This window comes from Solanum stenotomum, chromosome 8, assembly GCF_019186545.1.
Source record: "Solanum stenotomum isolate F172 chromosome 8, ASM1918654v1, whole genome shotgun sequence".
Lineage (NCBI taxonomy): Eukaryota > Viridiplantae > Streptophyta > Magnoliopsida > Solanales > Solanaceae > Solanum > Solanum stenotomum.
In genome coordinates, this window is record NC_064289.1 from 5,541,378 (window position 1) to 5,560,491 (window position 19,114).

The window sequence follows — 19,114 nt, forward strand, 5'->3', positions numbered from 1 at the left end:
ATATTAGGTGATTCTTCCCATATATGTCCAAGTCTTGATGGATAAAATTACCCAATATCTAGTGGGGATTCCATCGAATTAGTCGAGGTGTGAGTAAGGTGGCTTAAACCCCACCCAATTTTCGCCTTTGTATCAAACTCAACTCTCCCGGTGTTGTTTCAACACTGTCTAGTTCATGGTCAGGGATGAACATTGGTTTCACTCCTTTGAGTGAAGGAATCATTGATCTTGGGTTGGGCTCCTTAATTTGACAGGCCACTATTGCAATATGAGACACACAATTGGCTGGGCCTTTGTCCAATAATAAAGATGGCTAAGAGTGAGCTGAGGAGCACCGAAGTTCAACTATATTGAATGAAGGCCTGTAGGTTGTAAACTTCTTTTCTCGGAGAAGAAGCAATGATGGTATCTGAGGAATAAGCATCGGCTAGTTCTGTCTCAGCAGCTGCGCGGTCTTTAAAACTATCAATATATATAACCTTTATACTTTTTATTATATCATAATGACGTATATTAGCTTTTGAAATTTCATTCCCCTTTGATGTCCCTACTACATATTGGATAATCATTGCAGAAAAATAAAGTAATTCTGGTAGAAATTTACCACTCATTGTTTCGACCATAGGAAATTAAAGAAAATAATTTTGGTATATTGAGATAGTGATGCTTTTGGAAAAAAATAAATATTTGATCTAAATTGTAATACGTTCACTTAGGAAAACCCACAAGCTAAAACTTCAATTCTCATTCATACAAGTCTCTGTCCAATAGTGTCCAAGAAAGGCCATCATAATCACAATTCACAATATAGATATAAATTTATAAGATGAACCTAAAATGAACCATCAACATCAAGATAAGGACCATGAACCAAATACTTCTTGAAATGATCATTCATTTTTGCCATTCACTAAGTTTTGTCCCCATACTAGTGATTCAATGCATTTTGGCTTAGTGCTCAATTTGTTACTTTCTTAGACAAAAATAGAACCAACAAGTCTTCGAGGCCAGTCGAGAGTGAGCTTCCCGATATTCTCTTTTCTTGCACTCATTTTAACGAAAAAGGATGGTTGTTAGGAAAAACCATCTAACAAAAATATTTATATGTTCTTGTTCATCCACATGATTGTGCATCTCTTCTTTATTTTTAAGTGATAAAGGAGATGACCAAGGATATTATTTTTTTTTTTACATCGCAGTCACATTAATGAGTGTAAATTAATAATCAAGCCTATTCTTTAGTTTTGTGCTTGTCAATCTTTGTCCCATTTTGTCATATATAGTTTTCTTTTAGTAGTATTAACTTTTAGCTTCCATCTACTTGGATGTAGAATATTTTACATCAAAGATGCCTTTTTGGGGAGGAAAACTTTCGTATCAAACTATCTTATGATTTTATTTATTTATTTTTAACTTATGAATTTATTTTTCATTGATTGATAAGTAAATGAGAGTCGTATGTGACAGCAAGAGAAGCTAATTAGCTAGAGATGGATTATACTCATCATTTAAATTTGATGAGTTTAATTTTTAATAGTTTTATGTACTTGTAAAATAATCAAAATTTTAGTATATATATATAAACCGCCGTCGAAGAGGTCGTAGGGATAAACATTTGAAGTACTAAGTATTGAAAACACCTTTAAACTTGATGCAAATTATTAGTTGTCCCCGAACTATTGACAGCCCTAAAAACACTTCTTTACTTGACTAATTAAACTTAGATACACTCCTAATATGCTACATGACATAGCAAATGGTCTCAAACTCTTGTATGAGCATGAGTCTCTTAGTAAAAGGTCAAAAGAAGTGTTGAAAGCACGTCTAAACTTGACAAGAATTTAGGAGTGTATTTCACTCGTGTTGCAAGATTGAAGGTGTATTTAAGTTCAATTAGTCAAGTAAATGAGTGTTTTTAAGGTTGTTCAAAATTAAACTAATGATTCATATCAAATTTAGAGGTATTTTCAATACTTCTCCATATAAATAAACAAGACGCAAACTCCAATTCAAGTGATTTGTGCCTTCTAGTTATGTTTTGAAAATGATTGGCCAGGTACCATGTATTCTTGACAAACAATGTACTAGGACTTAAAGTTTGTTTGATTAATCTTCTGAAATCACCTTATTTTTATCGGATTTTTTTTTGTAAAAATAGTTTGTATTTGATCATAAATTTAAAAAATATTTTTTAATAATAATTAGTATTTGTCCAAACTTTTTAAAAGGGCTTTTCGGTGTAATTTGGAGAAAAAATTATTTTTTTAAGCTTCGAAAAATAGCATTTGATACTCAACAGAAACACTTATTTTCTTCAAAAAAAAAATTACTCAAACATCTCCATCTTTTTTTAAAACTAATATTTTTGACCTATCAAAAATTTGGCCAAACATGCTATTTGTATTAATAAAATAATATTAGTATCTATTTTACCAACAAAAACAAGTGATTTTTGCGGCTCTAAAAAAGTATTTCATCGATTGTTCCAATAAATGAAGGGTGATTGGTTGCTTTCCAACTTTATATTATTATTTATATTGATATAAGCAAAGTCATTTTTTGGGGCCCTATGAATTTACTACTTAGATTTTTTTGCTGATAACTTAAGATTGGTTCCCCCTACCCAACTCTTTTCCTCTCGTTTTAATTTTATTTCGAATGTCTTTGTATGGACTCACTAACCATTTGATGGTGAAGATGAGTGTGCTACCTAAATTTTTTTTGGTTTTTACGTGCGGTGAATTGGTGATTGATATCCTTATTAGAGTCTGACTAATTTGAATTCGTGCATTACATGTTATAAGATCATTTCTAAAGTCACACTAGATTTTTTTCATTTCCACAAAAACTCGAAATTGAAATTTCTATTTCAATCATTCTATTATAACTCACGTGATCTAGTTATTTTATTATAGGCAACTACTTGTAGCTTGTTAGAGTACATATAGAGAGTCGTGGGCCATTTGAGTATTTGATCAGCTTTTAGAGTTCATTTAGATTACAAATTAAAATAGGACGTGCATAAAATAGATGAAAGTACGGTAAATAGTGATTTTCTTAAATATCAAAACAGTGAAAAGTACTATATACATTTTTAAATGATGTCAAAATTTACTTTTAATTTATTGGGAAGCAAATATCAAAATTATGCACCAAGTCACTATTAAGGAGTAATTAGTGGTTCATAGACAATGAAATACTCAAATTATTCTTTACTATAACTTCTTCCGTCCCATATTAGATAAACATCTTACTAAAAATATTTTATATTACCTGATCATTTATTAAATCAAGATAAAATTAATTATTTTTTCTCATTTTACCCCTACAACTAATATGGTATTAATCTGGTCTTCTGAATGTGAACAATTCACAATACTAGCTATTCCTATACACTATGTATTCTTCTTAAAACTTACTTTTACGTGCATTGATATGAACAAAGAGCAAAATGGTAAAATTATCATGAATTTATTAATAATTTTTTAATAATCATAAAAAATAAAAAATGTCGATCTAATATGGAACGAAATGGAGTTATTTTTATTTAATCACACGGTATCCTAAATCTTAAGAAAGTAAAACTATTACCAAAAAAAGATAGCAAGTTTCTTTATCCTTCTATTTTACCAGTACTAATTATTTTTTTGAGTATATATATGTGGAAATTGCTAAAATTTTGAGCTAAAATAGTGACAAAAATTAGGTAGCATATTAGTCGGTGGAATTATATATCTCACCCCTTTAGTATGAGCATTAATGATATGAGGGTCCAAAAGTTTCTTTCTTACATGTCAATTGTCATTATCAATTGTTATTCGTTGAGGCTACATGAGGACCAACGTTCACATTTCTACTCTCAATATGCCATTATAATCTTTTCGAAAATAGTCACTTAACGGAGAATCAACTTAGTTGTTTAGTTAGTTGATTATGACAAATGTGAAGGTTCGATTGATCTCTTTGTAGTTAATTCCTTCTCCATTTTCCCTTTTTCTACCTCCAACCAAAAAAAAAAAAACTCGATTGTTTAATTATTATTTTTTGGAAAAAAAATATGTTCAAGAAGTTAAATTTCTCTTCGAAATCTAATTCTTCACTTTTTTTCCCCTTGTATTTCAATTTTCATGGTGACATGTTTTTCTAGATAGCGTTGAAAATTTAGGATTATCCATGTTTTTTAAAAGTGAAATTAGAAGGGAATATTTTAAGTCTTTTTGACAATAATGTCATCCAGAAATAAAGCACACATAATGCACTCTCATGAGCTGTATAAGGATTAAGAGCATGTTTGGAATAAATGAAAATAAAAATAAGTAGTTTTTTTATTTATTATTTAATTTTTGATAAGTAAATAAAAAATATTATCCAAAAATAATTTATATCTAATTTAGACAAATATTATTGAGGTAAGATATGACGGGATGGGGAGAGGTAGAGTGGTTGGAAGAGGTTGTTGGGGGTGGGGGGGCATGGGGTGAGTGGGTCGGGAGAGGGTAGGGCGTGGTTGGGTGTTGCTGGATCAAAGTTGAGGAGACAATCACTAATGAATCTTATTTTCCTAGAAAAAATTATACTTAGAACATTTTCATGAACCAACCACGAAAAACTTAAATATAAATTTTTATAATAAACATTAATTGATAATCTGATAAAAATAATGATGAACTTGTTATTACAATAGGTGAATAATTGCATTGGTCGTGTAAAACATTTTTTATAAACAAATTAAATGTATAAAGTACTAAATTAATTTTTTTTCTAATGAAAGCACGTCGTTAACATTAATAAGATTCTTGCTTTACTTAATTTCTTACCAAATATATGGACCTTTTTAGCTTTGAGATATGCTACTAATCATAATTAGTAAAGGCAAAAAGAAGAAGAAGCTTCATGCTTAAATCTTAACTAACTTTACGCTAATCATTGATACAACTTCTCAAATTTAATTAATTAACTTCACTAAGTACTTTATTCTTTATTTTGCCTAACAAAATATAATTATGGGCTAAGACCTTTTTTAAAGCAGGTAAAATATCATTAGGTTACTAGCCATCAACTCCACCTGTCGATATTAAGCTAAATGGTCTCTAATCCTTAGGGTCCACCATAATTAGGTGAACTAAAAATGTTTTAGTACACTTTATTATAAAGGGACTCAAATTTAGTACCTTACCAATACTTTAAAGCACATCGAGGAGAATCGAGATATACTTTTTTGGAACATTACATGCGAATACATGAGTTATTAGTCTAATAATTTTGATTTTAGAGAATTGATAATAAAAATAAATTGATCAATTTCAAATAAATTAAGATCGACTATGCATATGATCAGTTACCATTATTTTATGTTGCTCGATCAATTTACACCAATGTAGGTCTAACATTATAAAACGATTAGTGTAATTCTCAATTATCACATGGTTATCATGTAATTGTTTTTCTAGTCAATAAAAAATATTTCAATTAATAATTGTAATCGCAACGTACATATAGATAGGGACTAATTAACCACCAAAGCTAAATGTTAAAAATTGGTAATTGATTTCTTGAATATAATTAGGAGCTCAATTTTTTTTAGAGATATTTGAGAGACAAAATATATTCTTTCGCTGTTTTACGTAACGATTTATTTATAATAATATGGCCTTAATGTTTAACCAAAAAAATATATAATATGGCCTTAATGTTCCTTTGATAGTAACAGAATAACAACGTTCTGATTTGACAACAAAAAATTGTACAAGTATTTATTAAGTTCTGTCCTTATTTATGTTGAAGTTTAAGTTTGATCTATCAAAACAATAAAGAAATACTAAAAAATATAAATACTTCCCAAATTTTCTAATTTAATTTTATTGCAACTACCTCTTTATTACTGATTTATGTCATAATCATAAATACAACTTGCATCCTGTCTTACGTTTAATGATACTCTAATAAATTTTCCTCACAAAAATATTTAGTGGTAATAATTGCTTAATGTCGTATTTATAGCTGCTAAATTTTTTATTGATATTTATATAATTATTCGTTATAAATACTCATATTATAACACATTTTGTCGCTGAATATAATATAATTACGACAAAATTCTTTATTTATTATAGTGATACTACACAAATGTTGAAATTAAATCAAGAATATTAATTCAATATTGTTTAACATTTAATCTTTTATAGTTTAAACTATGTCTAATTAGGTTTTGTTTATCAAGGTTTACTTGATATTGAATAAAACCTCCTGTCTCTCTTTTCTCTACTTTTATATAAAAAATAAAAAATATGTATTCATGATTGGATTTTTCACTTATGTCTATATTATATCCTTCAACAAATAAATAAATAAATTATCATCACTTAATCATAATTAATTAATATATATTTACTTTGATTTGTATAGTAATTATTTTTATAATTAAATTATTTAGTTTAATGTCAAATAAGTGCAAATAAATATTTTCAGCTTTAGGATCCATCCATAGCGTGCGATGTAGTTATCATAAATACTTGATTTAATGTCTACTTTCACATTTTTTGTATAAAAAATTTAATGTAAGTTTTAAATACTTAAAAATACATATGGTCCCATGGTATATATAAGGAGTAATAAAAAGCTTTTATTAGTCATACAAAAACTTTTGCTACAAGGCAGCTAAGCTATAATGCCATATGACATTCTTTGCATACATTAATTAAGCTAACGGCAATGAAAAAGTAAAAAAATAAAGTGCATGTGATCATTATTAATTCATGTAATTAATAATTATATTGCAAACGTCCTTCTTTATCAACAAATATATAAAAACATCTTTGGTCAAACTGTTAAATTCATGAATGATCTTTTAATTCTACTCTTTTTTTGGTTGACGAAGTAATTTGTTGTCGTTTTTTTGGTGTGCATATGATAATTGTAGATAAATCGTACTAGGTAAATCTGGTGCGATGAGCTCAATCAAGAAATCAAATAGGCAATTTCGAACTTAAAACCTTCAATTTTACGAGATTACCTGCTCAATCAATTTGGTCAACACTCTGATGGATATTATCGAACTTTGTCTAAATATTATAAAAGTCCCTAGCTAATTAGGTGTTGTTTGGTTTGAAAAAGTTAAGTAGTTAAAACTTTGTTTGGATATCCTAGTGAGAACAGAAGAATGCTTTACTCCAAACCCTTCAATGTTTGTGGTCCTTGCTACAAGTATTTAATGCTATCTATATATAAGACATTTCTTGTGCACTTAATAGCATGGTTTATTTAGCCATTTAATAAAATCGATGAAAATTATTAGAGATAGACTAAGGTCACAATATGTTAATTTGATATAGCAAAATCATGAGCAAATTATTAAGTATCAGACTATGCACTTAGTTTGAAGAACAAGAAAATATGATAGTAGTATCTATTTTTTTTTTAAATATAGTACCATTTATCTTATATAAAAACAGACTTAAACACCACCGTTGTATTAGAAAAAACTAAAGCATTTTTTGTAATTAACTCCTATAACTAACCTTGGTTTGTTTACAATATTTTTCTACAACAATTAATTTTTTATATTGATGCAGTAGAAACTATATAACTACCCTATAGAAATATAGCTAACTAACACATGGCTAAAGAATTAGGGTAGATTTGTAGAGATATATTTTCCCATTATGGCATTCAAGAAGTACTTAATACAATTTATATTAACTTTAACATTTGATTTATATTATAATTTATAACCCCACGAAGGCAAGATGCTTTTTTTTAAAGGGCGATTCCGATATGATTAAAAAAAAAAAAATTATTTAAGAAAATATATATTTTTTTAAATCAAGAAAGTAACTTTCGTTATAAAAATAATGAAAATAAATTTCATATATAATTTAAAAAATTTAACGGATTATCTGATGCAATATATAAAAATGACAGGGCTGTATTTATTTTTTAAAATTTTACCTAACATGCATATATTTAAAACTCATTTTCCACCTTGCACCACGTGGATACAAAATTTATAATATCTTCCCTTTTCCATTTTCTTCTCCCCCACCATTTGCAGGCGTACACGCAACCCAATTTTTTTTTTTATAAAATATCAAATAAATTTTGATACATTTGGAAGAAAAAAAATGAACAAGATCTAGAGTGACTTGGTGTAATTTTCAATTTACTTATTAAATACTCCATATTAGTTTTGAAGATATCTCTATTTTTTACTTTGCTAGTTCGAGAAATGAACATTTAATGCCATTCTTTTAAGTTATTTTTATCTTAGAAATACTCCGGCAATTTCAATTTATATGACTTAATATTACTTTTTAATCGGTTGAAAAATGATAATTTTAAAATATCAATTTTATTTTTAATGAAATGACTTATAACCATAGAAATTGGAGACCATAAGTTTCAAAAGAGTTTCTTTTTTTTTCTTAAATTCGATTAAGTCAAATTACATTATATAAATTGAGACGAAAAAATATCTATATATATATAGAGAGAGAGAGAGAGAGAAGGGGTCCAGCTAATTAGATGAGTGTATGGAATCTCCAACTACTGAAAATATAGTTCTATAAACCGACAATAGCATGACCTTAGCACATGCACCCATTTGCTATACAATCAACCAATGCTATATAAATGACCTACCCAATTATATATATACCTTTATTAAAAATTCTGTATGTAATATATTTTTTTCTTCAATGAAAGTGATGTCTGGATAGTATTTTACCACTAATATAATAGTAATAATAGTGATAAATGATAATGGTATATATGAGTGATACTCTAGTCTAGTCTAGTATATATTGGTGACTAATAAAATGATTGTCATCAATGATGAATGATTATTATGATCATTATGATTAATGTTGATGATCGTAAATTGTGACTAAGGGAGATGTCGATTGATTGTGATAACTGATGGTAGTTGTGCCTAAGGGCAATGGGTGATAGGTGATAATGGTGAACTACGATAGTTAACGATGAAAGTAAGTGAAGTAGTGGTAAAATAATTTTCTTATTAAAAAAACTTTAATTGGATAATATATTAATAGTATTAAAATTTTGTTGTGGATCTTAATTATTCAATTCTATTTGGACTCATTATGAATTGGTTGTTGTGTGACATGGACAAAAGCATTTTAGAAAATATCTTTATTTAGTTGTTATCATTTTTGAAAATTATTTTCTTTAATAAATTAAGTTTCTTGAAAATTAAGAGCAATAATTGCTAAATAAGAAAGATAAGTTTCGTAAGTAACATTCGACTTATTGACACCTCCTACACACTCCTCCCGCATAGCTTCCATTGCCACCATCTCACGCCTGACACCCGACTATTACATCTTTTATCGTGTTTGTCTAAATTAAAAATAAATATTTTTGAGATAATATTTTATTTAATTACAAAACACAAACACAACCTTGATGAAGAAAAATGAGAAAAATTTAATGAAATAGATTTTAAAAAAAAGATGTCCTTGTTAGATTCTCTTTGGCTCCAATTTTTGGGCTCTGTCATATTCTCTGAAAAAACAAACCTATTCCAACAGAAAGCATTATTCTTTGGAAGTGAAAAAAAGAAAAGAAGAGAACATTTATCAAAGGATAAAACTTACAAAATGCTTCTAATTTTGTACTCTTTTTTATATTATATTTAATGAATTTGTTGTCAGCAGGACCAATTTGAATAGTTGGAATGAATCAATCATGTGATGAATGATGATTTCTTCATCTCTGGCATCAATTTTTGTTGTGTTTTCCATTATATTAATCTCCTAAAAAAGACCCCATTTTGAGGACCTTCACTTCAGATTCAGAAGCCCACTTTCAATTTGGACACTTCTCAAGTTTTCTCCTTCTCTCTCCTTATCTTTCACACTTAACTAATCAAGAAAATGCCCCTTCAAAAGTTGCCTTTTTTTACTTTGTACTGAGCAATCAATGCTAACCGTGAACCCTTTTCCTCAGCTCTACTCTTTCTGTACAAGAATACATCCATATATTTTTTATGGACTACTGTACTATTTTATTACTTTGTTTTTTTACATAATAAATGTATAAATGCCAAGCCCCCATTTTGTTCCTTCCTCTTCTTGATTCATTTTTGGGGTTTCTGGCTTTCTCTTTCTCTTGACCACTAATGGCAACAAGTTCTTGAATCAATGAAAGTTGGATGCTTTTGTTGGATTAATGAAAGGTGCTTTGGCTGTGAATCTCAATAGGGTTGTAAAGGTTTGATTTTTTTGATATGTTTGAGTGGTTTTGTGGGATTTTCATTTTTACTATACTTGTATGATTGAACCCTTCTTGGAGAACCATCTTTTTACTCTTTTGAGTAAGAGTTGTTAGCTGTAATTTTTTCTTTGTTAATCTGGAAATTGGGAGAAAGAGAGAAAGATGCCCTTTTGCTAGATTTCCTTTGTGAAATCTTGAAAGTTCTTCAATTTGGTATCTTTTTTCTGGTAATGCTAATTGAAGATTTGGGGAATGGCTACTTTGGTACCTGGTGTTCTATTGAAGCTTCTTCAGCATATGAACACAGATGTGAAAGTTGCTGGTGAGCATAGGTCATCTCTGTTGCAAGTGGTTAGCATTGTGCCAGCATTAGCAGGTGGGGAGCTTTTTCCTAACCAAGGGTTCTACCTAAAGGTATCAGATTCTTCTCATGCTACTTATGTATCTTTGCCTGATGAACATGATGATCTTATTCTTAGTGATAAGATTCAATTGGGTCAGTTCATTCATGTTGAAAGGCTTGAAGCTGCCTCACCTGTGCCTATCCTTAGAGGGGTTAGGCCTGTCCCTGGCCGGCACCCTTGCGTTGGAACTCCTGAAGATATAGTAGCAACTCATTCTTTAGGCTTCCTAAATAACAATGGTAATCTGTCTCCTGGTTCAAAATCGCGAGATAAAACTAAGTCTCCTTCAAAAGCATTTGGTAATAGTCATGTGGGGGTGAAAGATAATAAATCTGCAGTTTCTAGATCAAATGGTGGTACCAAAGAGGAAAAAGTGGAAAAAAAGAAGCCTACCTTGACTTGGTCAAAGTCTCACTTGTCGAAGTTAGCATTAAATGTAGTGGAGAAGAAGGATTCTCTAATGAGAGTAAAATCATCTTCTAGCTCAAGATCAATACCCACATCTCCTACAAGTTGTTATTCATTACCGACTTCTTTTGAGAAGTTTTCAAATGGGGTTAAGCAACAAGCAAAGGTTAAGGGCTTGGAACGAATGGAGAAAGCAACAACTAAACCTGGATTGGAGAAGTCTAGTTCTGTTCGTGGGGCGAGTCCAACACCGAAGAGAGTACTGGGTGGGAATCCATTGAAGAATTATCTTCAAGGGCTTGAATTGGAGCCTAAGGCCTTGAGGAAGAGCTGGGAAGGGAATATGGATTTGAAGAGTAGAGAGAGTCCCAGATTGAAGGTCAACAAGCATGATTTGAAGCCTGAACCAAGGAGCACCTCTGTAAGTATTCTGTTTTCGCCCCTACCCTGTTATATAATGTTTCTGACTGTTCGGGCTTTGGTTTAAACTGATTAAATGTATATCCACCTTTCCTTTTATGATTCAGGGCATAGGCTATGATTGGTTTTTAACATTTTGAAGTGAAATTTGATCAATATTCTTGCAGGATAGTTTTCTGCAAGCAGCCACGCCACCTTAAATTGTCATTTATTTATTTGACTCTTGTTACATTTAATAGATTTTGATACTCTTTATCTGAATGCTTTGATGGCAGGTTCCAAGAAAATCAACTAGTGAAAAATTGATAAGTAAAGAAGATAACCGGGAAAAACTTGCAAAATCATCCAAAGAGGAAAATAAGGCTCATCCATCCTTAAAGAAGTCCACAAATGGAGAGCCTGTTGATGCTGATAAATCAAGTAAGCAGAAAATATCCAAGGGAAGAAAGCTACCTGGGGAGGTCAATAATGGCTTACAAGACTTGGTCAAAGTTGCTGTCAGTAATAGAATTTTAGCAGATGGAAATGTTGCCTGGTCTTCACTCCCATCTTCTCTCACAAAGATTGGAAAGGTATGCAGTTCCGAAGTGCTTGCATTCTTTACAGCTTGATGGCTTCTCTGTTCACTCCTCAAATGTTATTCGTGTATATAGCATTTAAGACAGTTCTAACCATGTTAATGCAGTTTTTGTCATGTTTATATGCTATGGTCTCAGAGTTAAGTTTGCCTAGTATATTTACTCTTTAGTTACAGATTTCTGAAAAGCATTTTCTGTTTTCCCACTTTTTCTAGTCACCTGATGGTCCTGCAGTTTAAAGGTTTTTAATTTTTGAGTAGGCATGTGCAGCTCATGTATTTGCTCATGAAATCTTTTCTTATTGGATAATTAAAGTGCATTTTCGCACTGTTACCTTTCTCATTTTTTTTAAAGTGTATTATCGGAGATTGGACTATTTATTTGATCTCTGAAAAATACCATTTCATGTTATAGGAAGTCATGAAGCACAGAGATGCTGCACAGATAGCAGCCATTGAGGCTATGCAGGTGGCTTCGGCTTCTGAAAGCTTACTCAGATGTCTAAGGTAGTCCTGCTTCTTTTTTCCTATTGTTTGGATAGTAGGAATTTAAGGTACTTCTTTTTGAGTGGCATAGTAAAGGTGAATTTTATGTTGCTGAAATCAGTTTATTCGCTTCAAGTTAAGACCCTTGAGCTAAGCAGCATGTGTGTGTGTGTTGATAAGGTAATATTTATTGATGTTGCGAGTTGTATAAAACCTAAAAATGGTTCTCTGCAAAAGACAATCTACACAATCAGGGAGTTTGTGGATGCACGAAAAACTAATTAAAAGGGACCTCGTGACTGCACCAAAAACTAATCAAAAGGGACCTCGTGGATGCACCAAAAACAAATCAAAAGAGTTAGGCTGGATATCAAGTGCTCCTACATTTTGTAATGTTGGAGCCAACTGAGAAAGATTCAGGTTATATCAAATATGGCTGCACACGTTGCTATATTCTGTATAATCAGTTGCCAACAATTTAGAGTTGGCACCTGTGCCTAACTCAACCCAAAAGCTAGCTCATGAGGGGAGGTTTGTCCAAGTCCATATAAGGAGACCAATTTTCCATCCCTTTACCAATGTTGGACTTCTTTGGATGAGCTTAGCATGAGTGAAAAGTACCACTATATTCAACATTAAAGATATGGGACTTGAGCCTAACTCAACCCCAAAAGCTAGCTCTAATGACACTGTCATACGATATGGGTATGCAATTTTGATGTGGCATTTGCACCACGAGTTTAGTTGAATGGGACTATGTGCTTAAAATCTTGATCATCTTATTAACGTGATGCTGTGTTTAGTTGCCTGTTGTGGGTAGTGTTTGTGGGTGGTAAACTGGACCACAGAATTGTTAAGATAACAGCTTCAGTTACCTGATACCCTCTTTTAGGTAAGAGTAGTTCACTGTCAATTTCTCATTTTCCATTTCTTGCCTAAAATACAACAAGTGAACAGTTTCGTCACATACCGTATAGGTGGAGGGCTAGTTGCTGAAAGGGACTGTCAGGTGTCTGATTATGGTTAGACAACTACAACTGCATATCTCAAATTAGCTTATTTTCATCTATTCAGCAACCTTACTCCTTTGGGAATTGGTCATAGCTTCAGTTCATATGCATGATTTTTGCCCTTCAGTTTAGGATATCGACTCTAAGCAGGACAGTTGCATGCAACTGAATTAGCCAGAATATATTTGCAGATAAGACTCTTGACGTGCCTTCAGTACTTTAGCATGGTTCGGGCATGTGAAGAGGAGGTGCGACGATGTGCCGGTAAGGAGGTGTGAGAGATTGAGTAATAAAAGTTAGGAGGCATAGAGGTAGGCTATGCTGCTCGAACTTTTTAGGAATGTTGACAGGTGTGTGTGGGATTCTCCAAAAGAAAGTGCATTTTTTGAGATCCGACACGGGTGCAACAACATTTTTGGTGAGTTCAAGCAACATAGGAGATAGGCCGAAGAAGAACATGAGGACGTGATTAAATAAGAAATAGTACAACTTAAACTTACCGAGGACATGATCCTAGATAGGAATGTTGAAAATTAGAGTAGAAGGTTAGTAGGTAGCTGAGTGTTGTGGCGCTTCATGTGGGAGAGCCGGAGAGGCAGGGGCTAGACTCCTCTCTGCTCCTTATTGTTAATACTAGTCTTTGGGTACGCATTTTGCACTTTTACCCCTTGTCATTATTATAAACTTCTAACTTCTAAGTGCTTAAGAAGTCGAGCTATTAAATAGGAAATGAAATTTACATTATTAATTTTACCATTTACATTTCATTCATTAAATAAAATTCAAAACAGCAAGCCTGTGCAGTTTCCATCAAGCAAGAAATATGTGAAGCTAATTAAGATATTCTAACCTCTAATGGTATGAATATGTCAAAGAAGAATATACATATATGCAAAACCATGCTTTTGGCCCAGTGGTTTGGGCTTGGGACTTCCATGTTGGAGGTCTCAAGTTTGAAACCCCTTGCCAGTGAAAGCAAGGGGTTTGCCTTTTGGGTCGAGCACGTCGCTCCGGGCTAGTGCGGGTTACCTCTCTTGTGTGGTTTGCAAGTTTTTGCATAGGAGCGAGGTTTTTATCCTATGCGCACCCAAAGCATAGCGGCTGCGGGGTTTCGTTGTCTCATATATATATATATATATATATCTTCAACCAGAGTATTCAAAAGTAGGATGGTTTGTTTAAATTTGACAAATATTCGAAGAAGAATAAATGGATTTAAAATTACAATAAAATCCAACTTGTACTCAAAGAAGGATAGTATGTTGTTTATATGAAAAGATGTTTAGTATCTTGATAAATGAGTAATTAATATATCATTGAAGATGGCAAGAATCAATGCTCTGACTTTAATTACCATATCTATATGCATTGTGTACATAAACAGATGTTCAATAGCTTAATAAGATCATTAAAATGTATATTTACATTTTGTGCACAATTAGTGTAGGAATGATATTATTTGATTGAGGGGTAAAATTCTCCTTCACTTTTGATGGACATTTTGGTAATTCAACTTCGGATTTAGGAGCTTCCCATTTACAATAAGTATCATATATAACTGATATTTAGGAATTACTTAGTTTCTTTGTTCTTTGGTGCTTATTACTATCTGTTCATTTGCTTTGTATAATAGTTTTTTTTTTTTGCTCTTATTTTCTTGGATTTGTGCTTGAATTCTTATTTTCTTTTGTGCCGAGGGTTATCGGAAATAACCTCTCTACTCCACAGAGGACCCCACTTGTGGGATTGCATTGGGTATGTTGTTGTTGATCAGTTAATTCTTCCTTCAAAAGTGTTAAGGATGACTTCCTGGGAGATAAACTTTTCTGACCTTGCCTATGTATTTCAGAGTCGGTTCAAATAGAATTTTATTTTCCCTTCAAATAAGTTGGATAAGTTTAGCATGTTATCTTCATTCTTATGACAGCCCGTTGAAATGTGTCTCACTAGATTTATACTCTCAGATAATGAAGCCAAATCGTTTACTAACTTGTATGGATACCAAAGTTTGTTCTTATTGAATGAGAAAAGTGGCCACCCACAGATCTTTCGCCGTGCAATTTTCAGAAATTATTTCTGGTTTGATCTTTGTGGCTTCAATTTCCAGTTTACATGTTAGTAAAAGCTGGAGTCAATACCTATAACTTTCTTATTCATGCCTAGCAGTTGCATTTTCTCAATCAGGGTGCTTGAATTCTGACATGAATAGATTTTAAAGAAAAACGATATGAGATTAATATGATTTGATTTTCATGCACTTTGAATGTTTTTTGTCATTAGAGTAATGTCTGTTTTCTAAAATTATAAGGAATCCACATTGTTGTGGGCTTCTTGACTGAGTCATCTTGAACCTTTTGTGATAACAATGTTGAGAAGATTTTTTCCAATCGGAATTACTGAAAAAGGTAAAAGAAAGGAGGGAAGAATGCAATCCAACCGGCCCCAGTTTCCACCTATAAATTACAGACCATACCTTTTTAATGCTACTACAGTAACTCTTTAACAAAAAGGAAGAGATATTCCCTTCTAGCAACCAATGGGCCCTTCCAGCCAATAATGTTGGTTTTCCAGCAGAAGTGCCAGAAAGGGATAAGTTTCAGCTGGATGTGGGGAATCATGCTGGAGGAAGGAATTTTTCTGGTTGCTCTGCATCTTTTTTTTTTTTTTAATAACCGTGGTGTCCAGGTCTGCTTTGTGCTCCTCGATTAATTCCATGGACTACTTGCCACCTAAGTTGCGCGGACTCTTCAATATCAATGCCACACCCGTGTCGGATTCTTCAAAAATGCACTACAAATGGAGAATCCGACACACACCCGTTGCCGATTTTGAAGAGTCTGAGCAACATAGCTTGCCACCTCCCACCAACAATAGGTATCATTAATTGAGTCTATCAAGACTAAGACAAATGACAAGAAATCATCTAGTGTTTTTTGTCTTTGTTAGGATTTGAACTTGAGACTTCATGGTTATCAACCACCTCATTGACCACTAGGCCACACCCTTGCGTGCAGGTTGCTCTGCATCTTCTTGATGCTTTTGGATGAAATTCATTTACTTCATCAAGAAAAAAAGAAAGGAATAGTTCTGTAGAATATTCTAGTTATGTTTCTAATTATTCATGGTAGACAGATTAGCAAGTTAAATCAATTTGTGTTGGGTTAATATTTAATAAGGATAACTTTGCTATCCTATGCAAATAGTGGACCATGGTTCTTTCTTCTTTTTTTCTTAGTTCTTTTTATGAAGAGAATTTCATTAAATGGCATCAAGAAGATGCATAGCAAAAATATACAACAGAAGAGTATCTGCTTATATACAAAATTTTACTGAACAACTAAGGAGCATACACTATCCAAAAGAAAATTCAATACTAGTTACAGGGGCCTGATTGAACCAACTAAATAAATTGATCAGACATTTAGCTTTAAGAGTGTGATTAGGAGTTGAAATCCCATCTAAGCATCTACGATTCCTCCCATTCCAGATGCACCAAAAAATAGCAGCAGACATCATTTGCCAATTCTTTTGATGGATTTCCATTAGCATCCCCTAATACTATAAGGCATGACCCAGCGAAGTCCAAAGACTGATAAAAATATACTCCAAATGTCAGCTGCTTCTGTACAGTGAAGAAACAGCTGTCTCGCTCTCTCCGATTCCTCCTGGCACATATAACATCTATTCACTTTCTTAATGCTTCTTCTGTTAAGGTTGTCTTGAGTAAGGCAGCCATCACACAATGTTGTCTAGATGAAACCAATTACTTATATGGGGATTTCTGTTTTCCTATAAGCTTACGTGGCCATTATTCAATCAGTTCTTTGTTGGAGCATAGATTTGCCATATCCTCTTTTGATAATGTAGGTTCTATCTTTGGATCCTCCCCGCTTCTAATCTGTCCTGCACCTGAGAGTTGACCATAAAATCTGATATTTTTGTAAGCAATCCCTGCAGGTCATTTAACTCCCAATCCTGGATATCCCTTTTGAACTGCCCTGCCCATGAGTTTTCTCGCCAGTATTGTGCCACATTGGTGTTTCTATTGTTGGCTGGTAAAAATAAACTTGGATATACATCTTTCAGAATCTCCAGACCATGGTTCGGTTTAGGGTTTATTATGAACTTTCAAACTGTGGTATCTCTACAATTTGTTTCTTCATCAGAGTATCAACTGAAGTTGTTCTTTTATTACACAAACTAACAACTGCTGATTGTTTAATTTCAATTGTTCAGCACATATTCCGAGTTGAGCTCCTCGGCAAAGGAAGATAACGCACAGCCTGCTGTTGAGCAATTCTTGGCGCTGCATGCGAGCTTGAAGAATGTTCACCTTGTTGGTGATGCTTTATCCAAGACCATATCAGCTGCTGGTTCAGAATCAGATCATGAAGAAAACCCTTCTGAAGAAGCACTTAAGGCTGTATCAGAAAAACGGAAGCAAGCAACTCTATGGGTCAATGCTGCATTGGCTACCAATCTGTCATCGTTCTCGGTGTATAGCAAAAAAGCAACTTCAACTCCAATTGCCCTTTCAGCTCCCTTGCCAAGCCCAAAAACTATTGCTCTCAATCAACCTATGCTAGTCCTTGACAACTCAACCAAAAATACACTTGCAAAACCTCAAGCCAAACCCCGCCCGACAATGAGTTCTAAGATTCAGTCATCAGGATCTCAACGGCGCTTAACAGATGGGGTAGCTGCTAATCAGAAGCCAAAATCTCCTCCTCCAGCGGATTGGGTCAGAGGAGACGGTCTTGAAGAGGCCGTTGACTTAGCCGAGATGTTACGAGTAGCGTCCCAAGACTGGTTCTTAGGATTTGTAGAAAGGTTCTTGGATGCTGATGTGGATGCCTCAGCTTTATCAGATAATGGTCAAATAGCCGGCATGTTATCCCAGCTGAAGAGTGTGAACGACTGGTTAGATGAGATTTCCTCTAGCAAGGATGATGAAAGTCCCAAAATTGCTTCTGAGACCATCGATAGGATAAGAAAAAAGATCTATGAATATCTTCTCACTCATGTGGAGTCTGCTGCAGCAGCTCTTGGTGGCGGCAGTGGCGGTGGCTCACAAGTGTCACCTACAATAGAAACCAAAACAAGAAAATGAGTTCTATTGCATACTGCATACTACTAGCAACTCACCTTTCATATTTGAAGCATGCTCCAATAGTCCTTCAACCGCCAAGTGGTTAAAAGAGCTGAAAGTTTTAGGATGTGTATAGATTCTAAAAATTGGTCGAGGTAGAGTAGTTTAGTATATATATTGTGCAGACAGGGAGTTACATGAAGTTCAAGATTTCCTTTTTCTTTACCTGGAAACTTTTTCTCATAAATTATGAATAGCTCAAAGTCGCGTGAGTATATACTGATGTGAGTTCTGGAGAAAAGGGAACATGTCCTTTCTCCTTACCTTGAACGAGTAACAATGAACTTGTTACTGAAATTAACCTTATAGTTTGATTATGACATTATGCATCTCAGCGTTATCAGTTGAAGTAGAAAGCTGTGGACTTGTTGGAACTTCAAGGTTTTCAAGTTTCTTTCACAATCTTGCTAGAAATGACCGAGTGAGCTGT

At 32.9% G+C, this 19,114-nt stretch overlaps 1 protein-coding gene across 1 annotated transcript; it reads left to right on the top strand.

Annotated features, from left to right (window-relative positions):
• The first annotated feature begins 9,468 nt into the window (after positions 1–9,468).
• LOC125872219 (uncharacterized) lies at positions 9,469–19,000 on the top strand. The gene is made up of 4 exons (XM_049552930.1): positions 9,469–11,463; positions 11,738–12,034; positions 12,455–12,546; positions 17,772–19,000. The coding sequence occupies exons 1-4, from the start codon at positions 10,483–10,485 to the stop codon at positions 18,643–18,645; spliced, it is 2,244 nt and encodes a 747-aa protein (XP_049408887.1). The 5' UTR covers positions 9,469–10,482; the 3' UTR covers positions 18,646–19,000.
• The last annotated feature ends 114 nt before the right edge of the window (positions 19,001–19,114 follow it).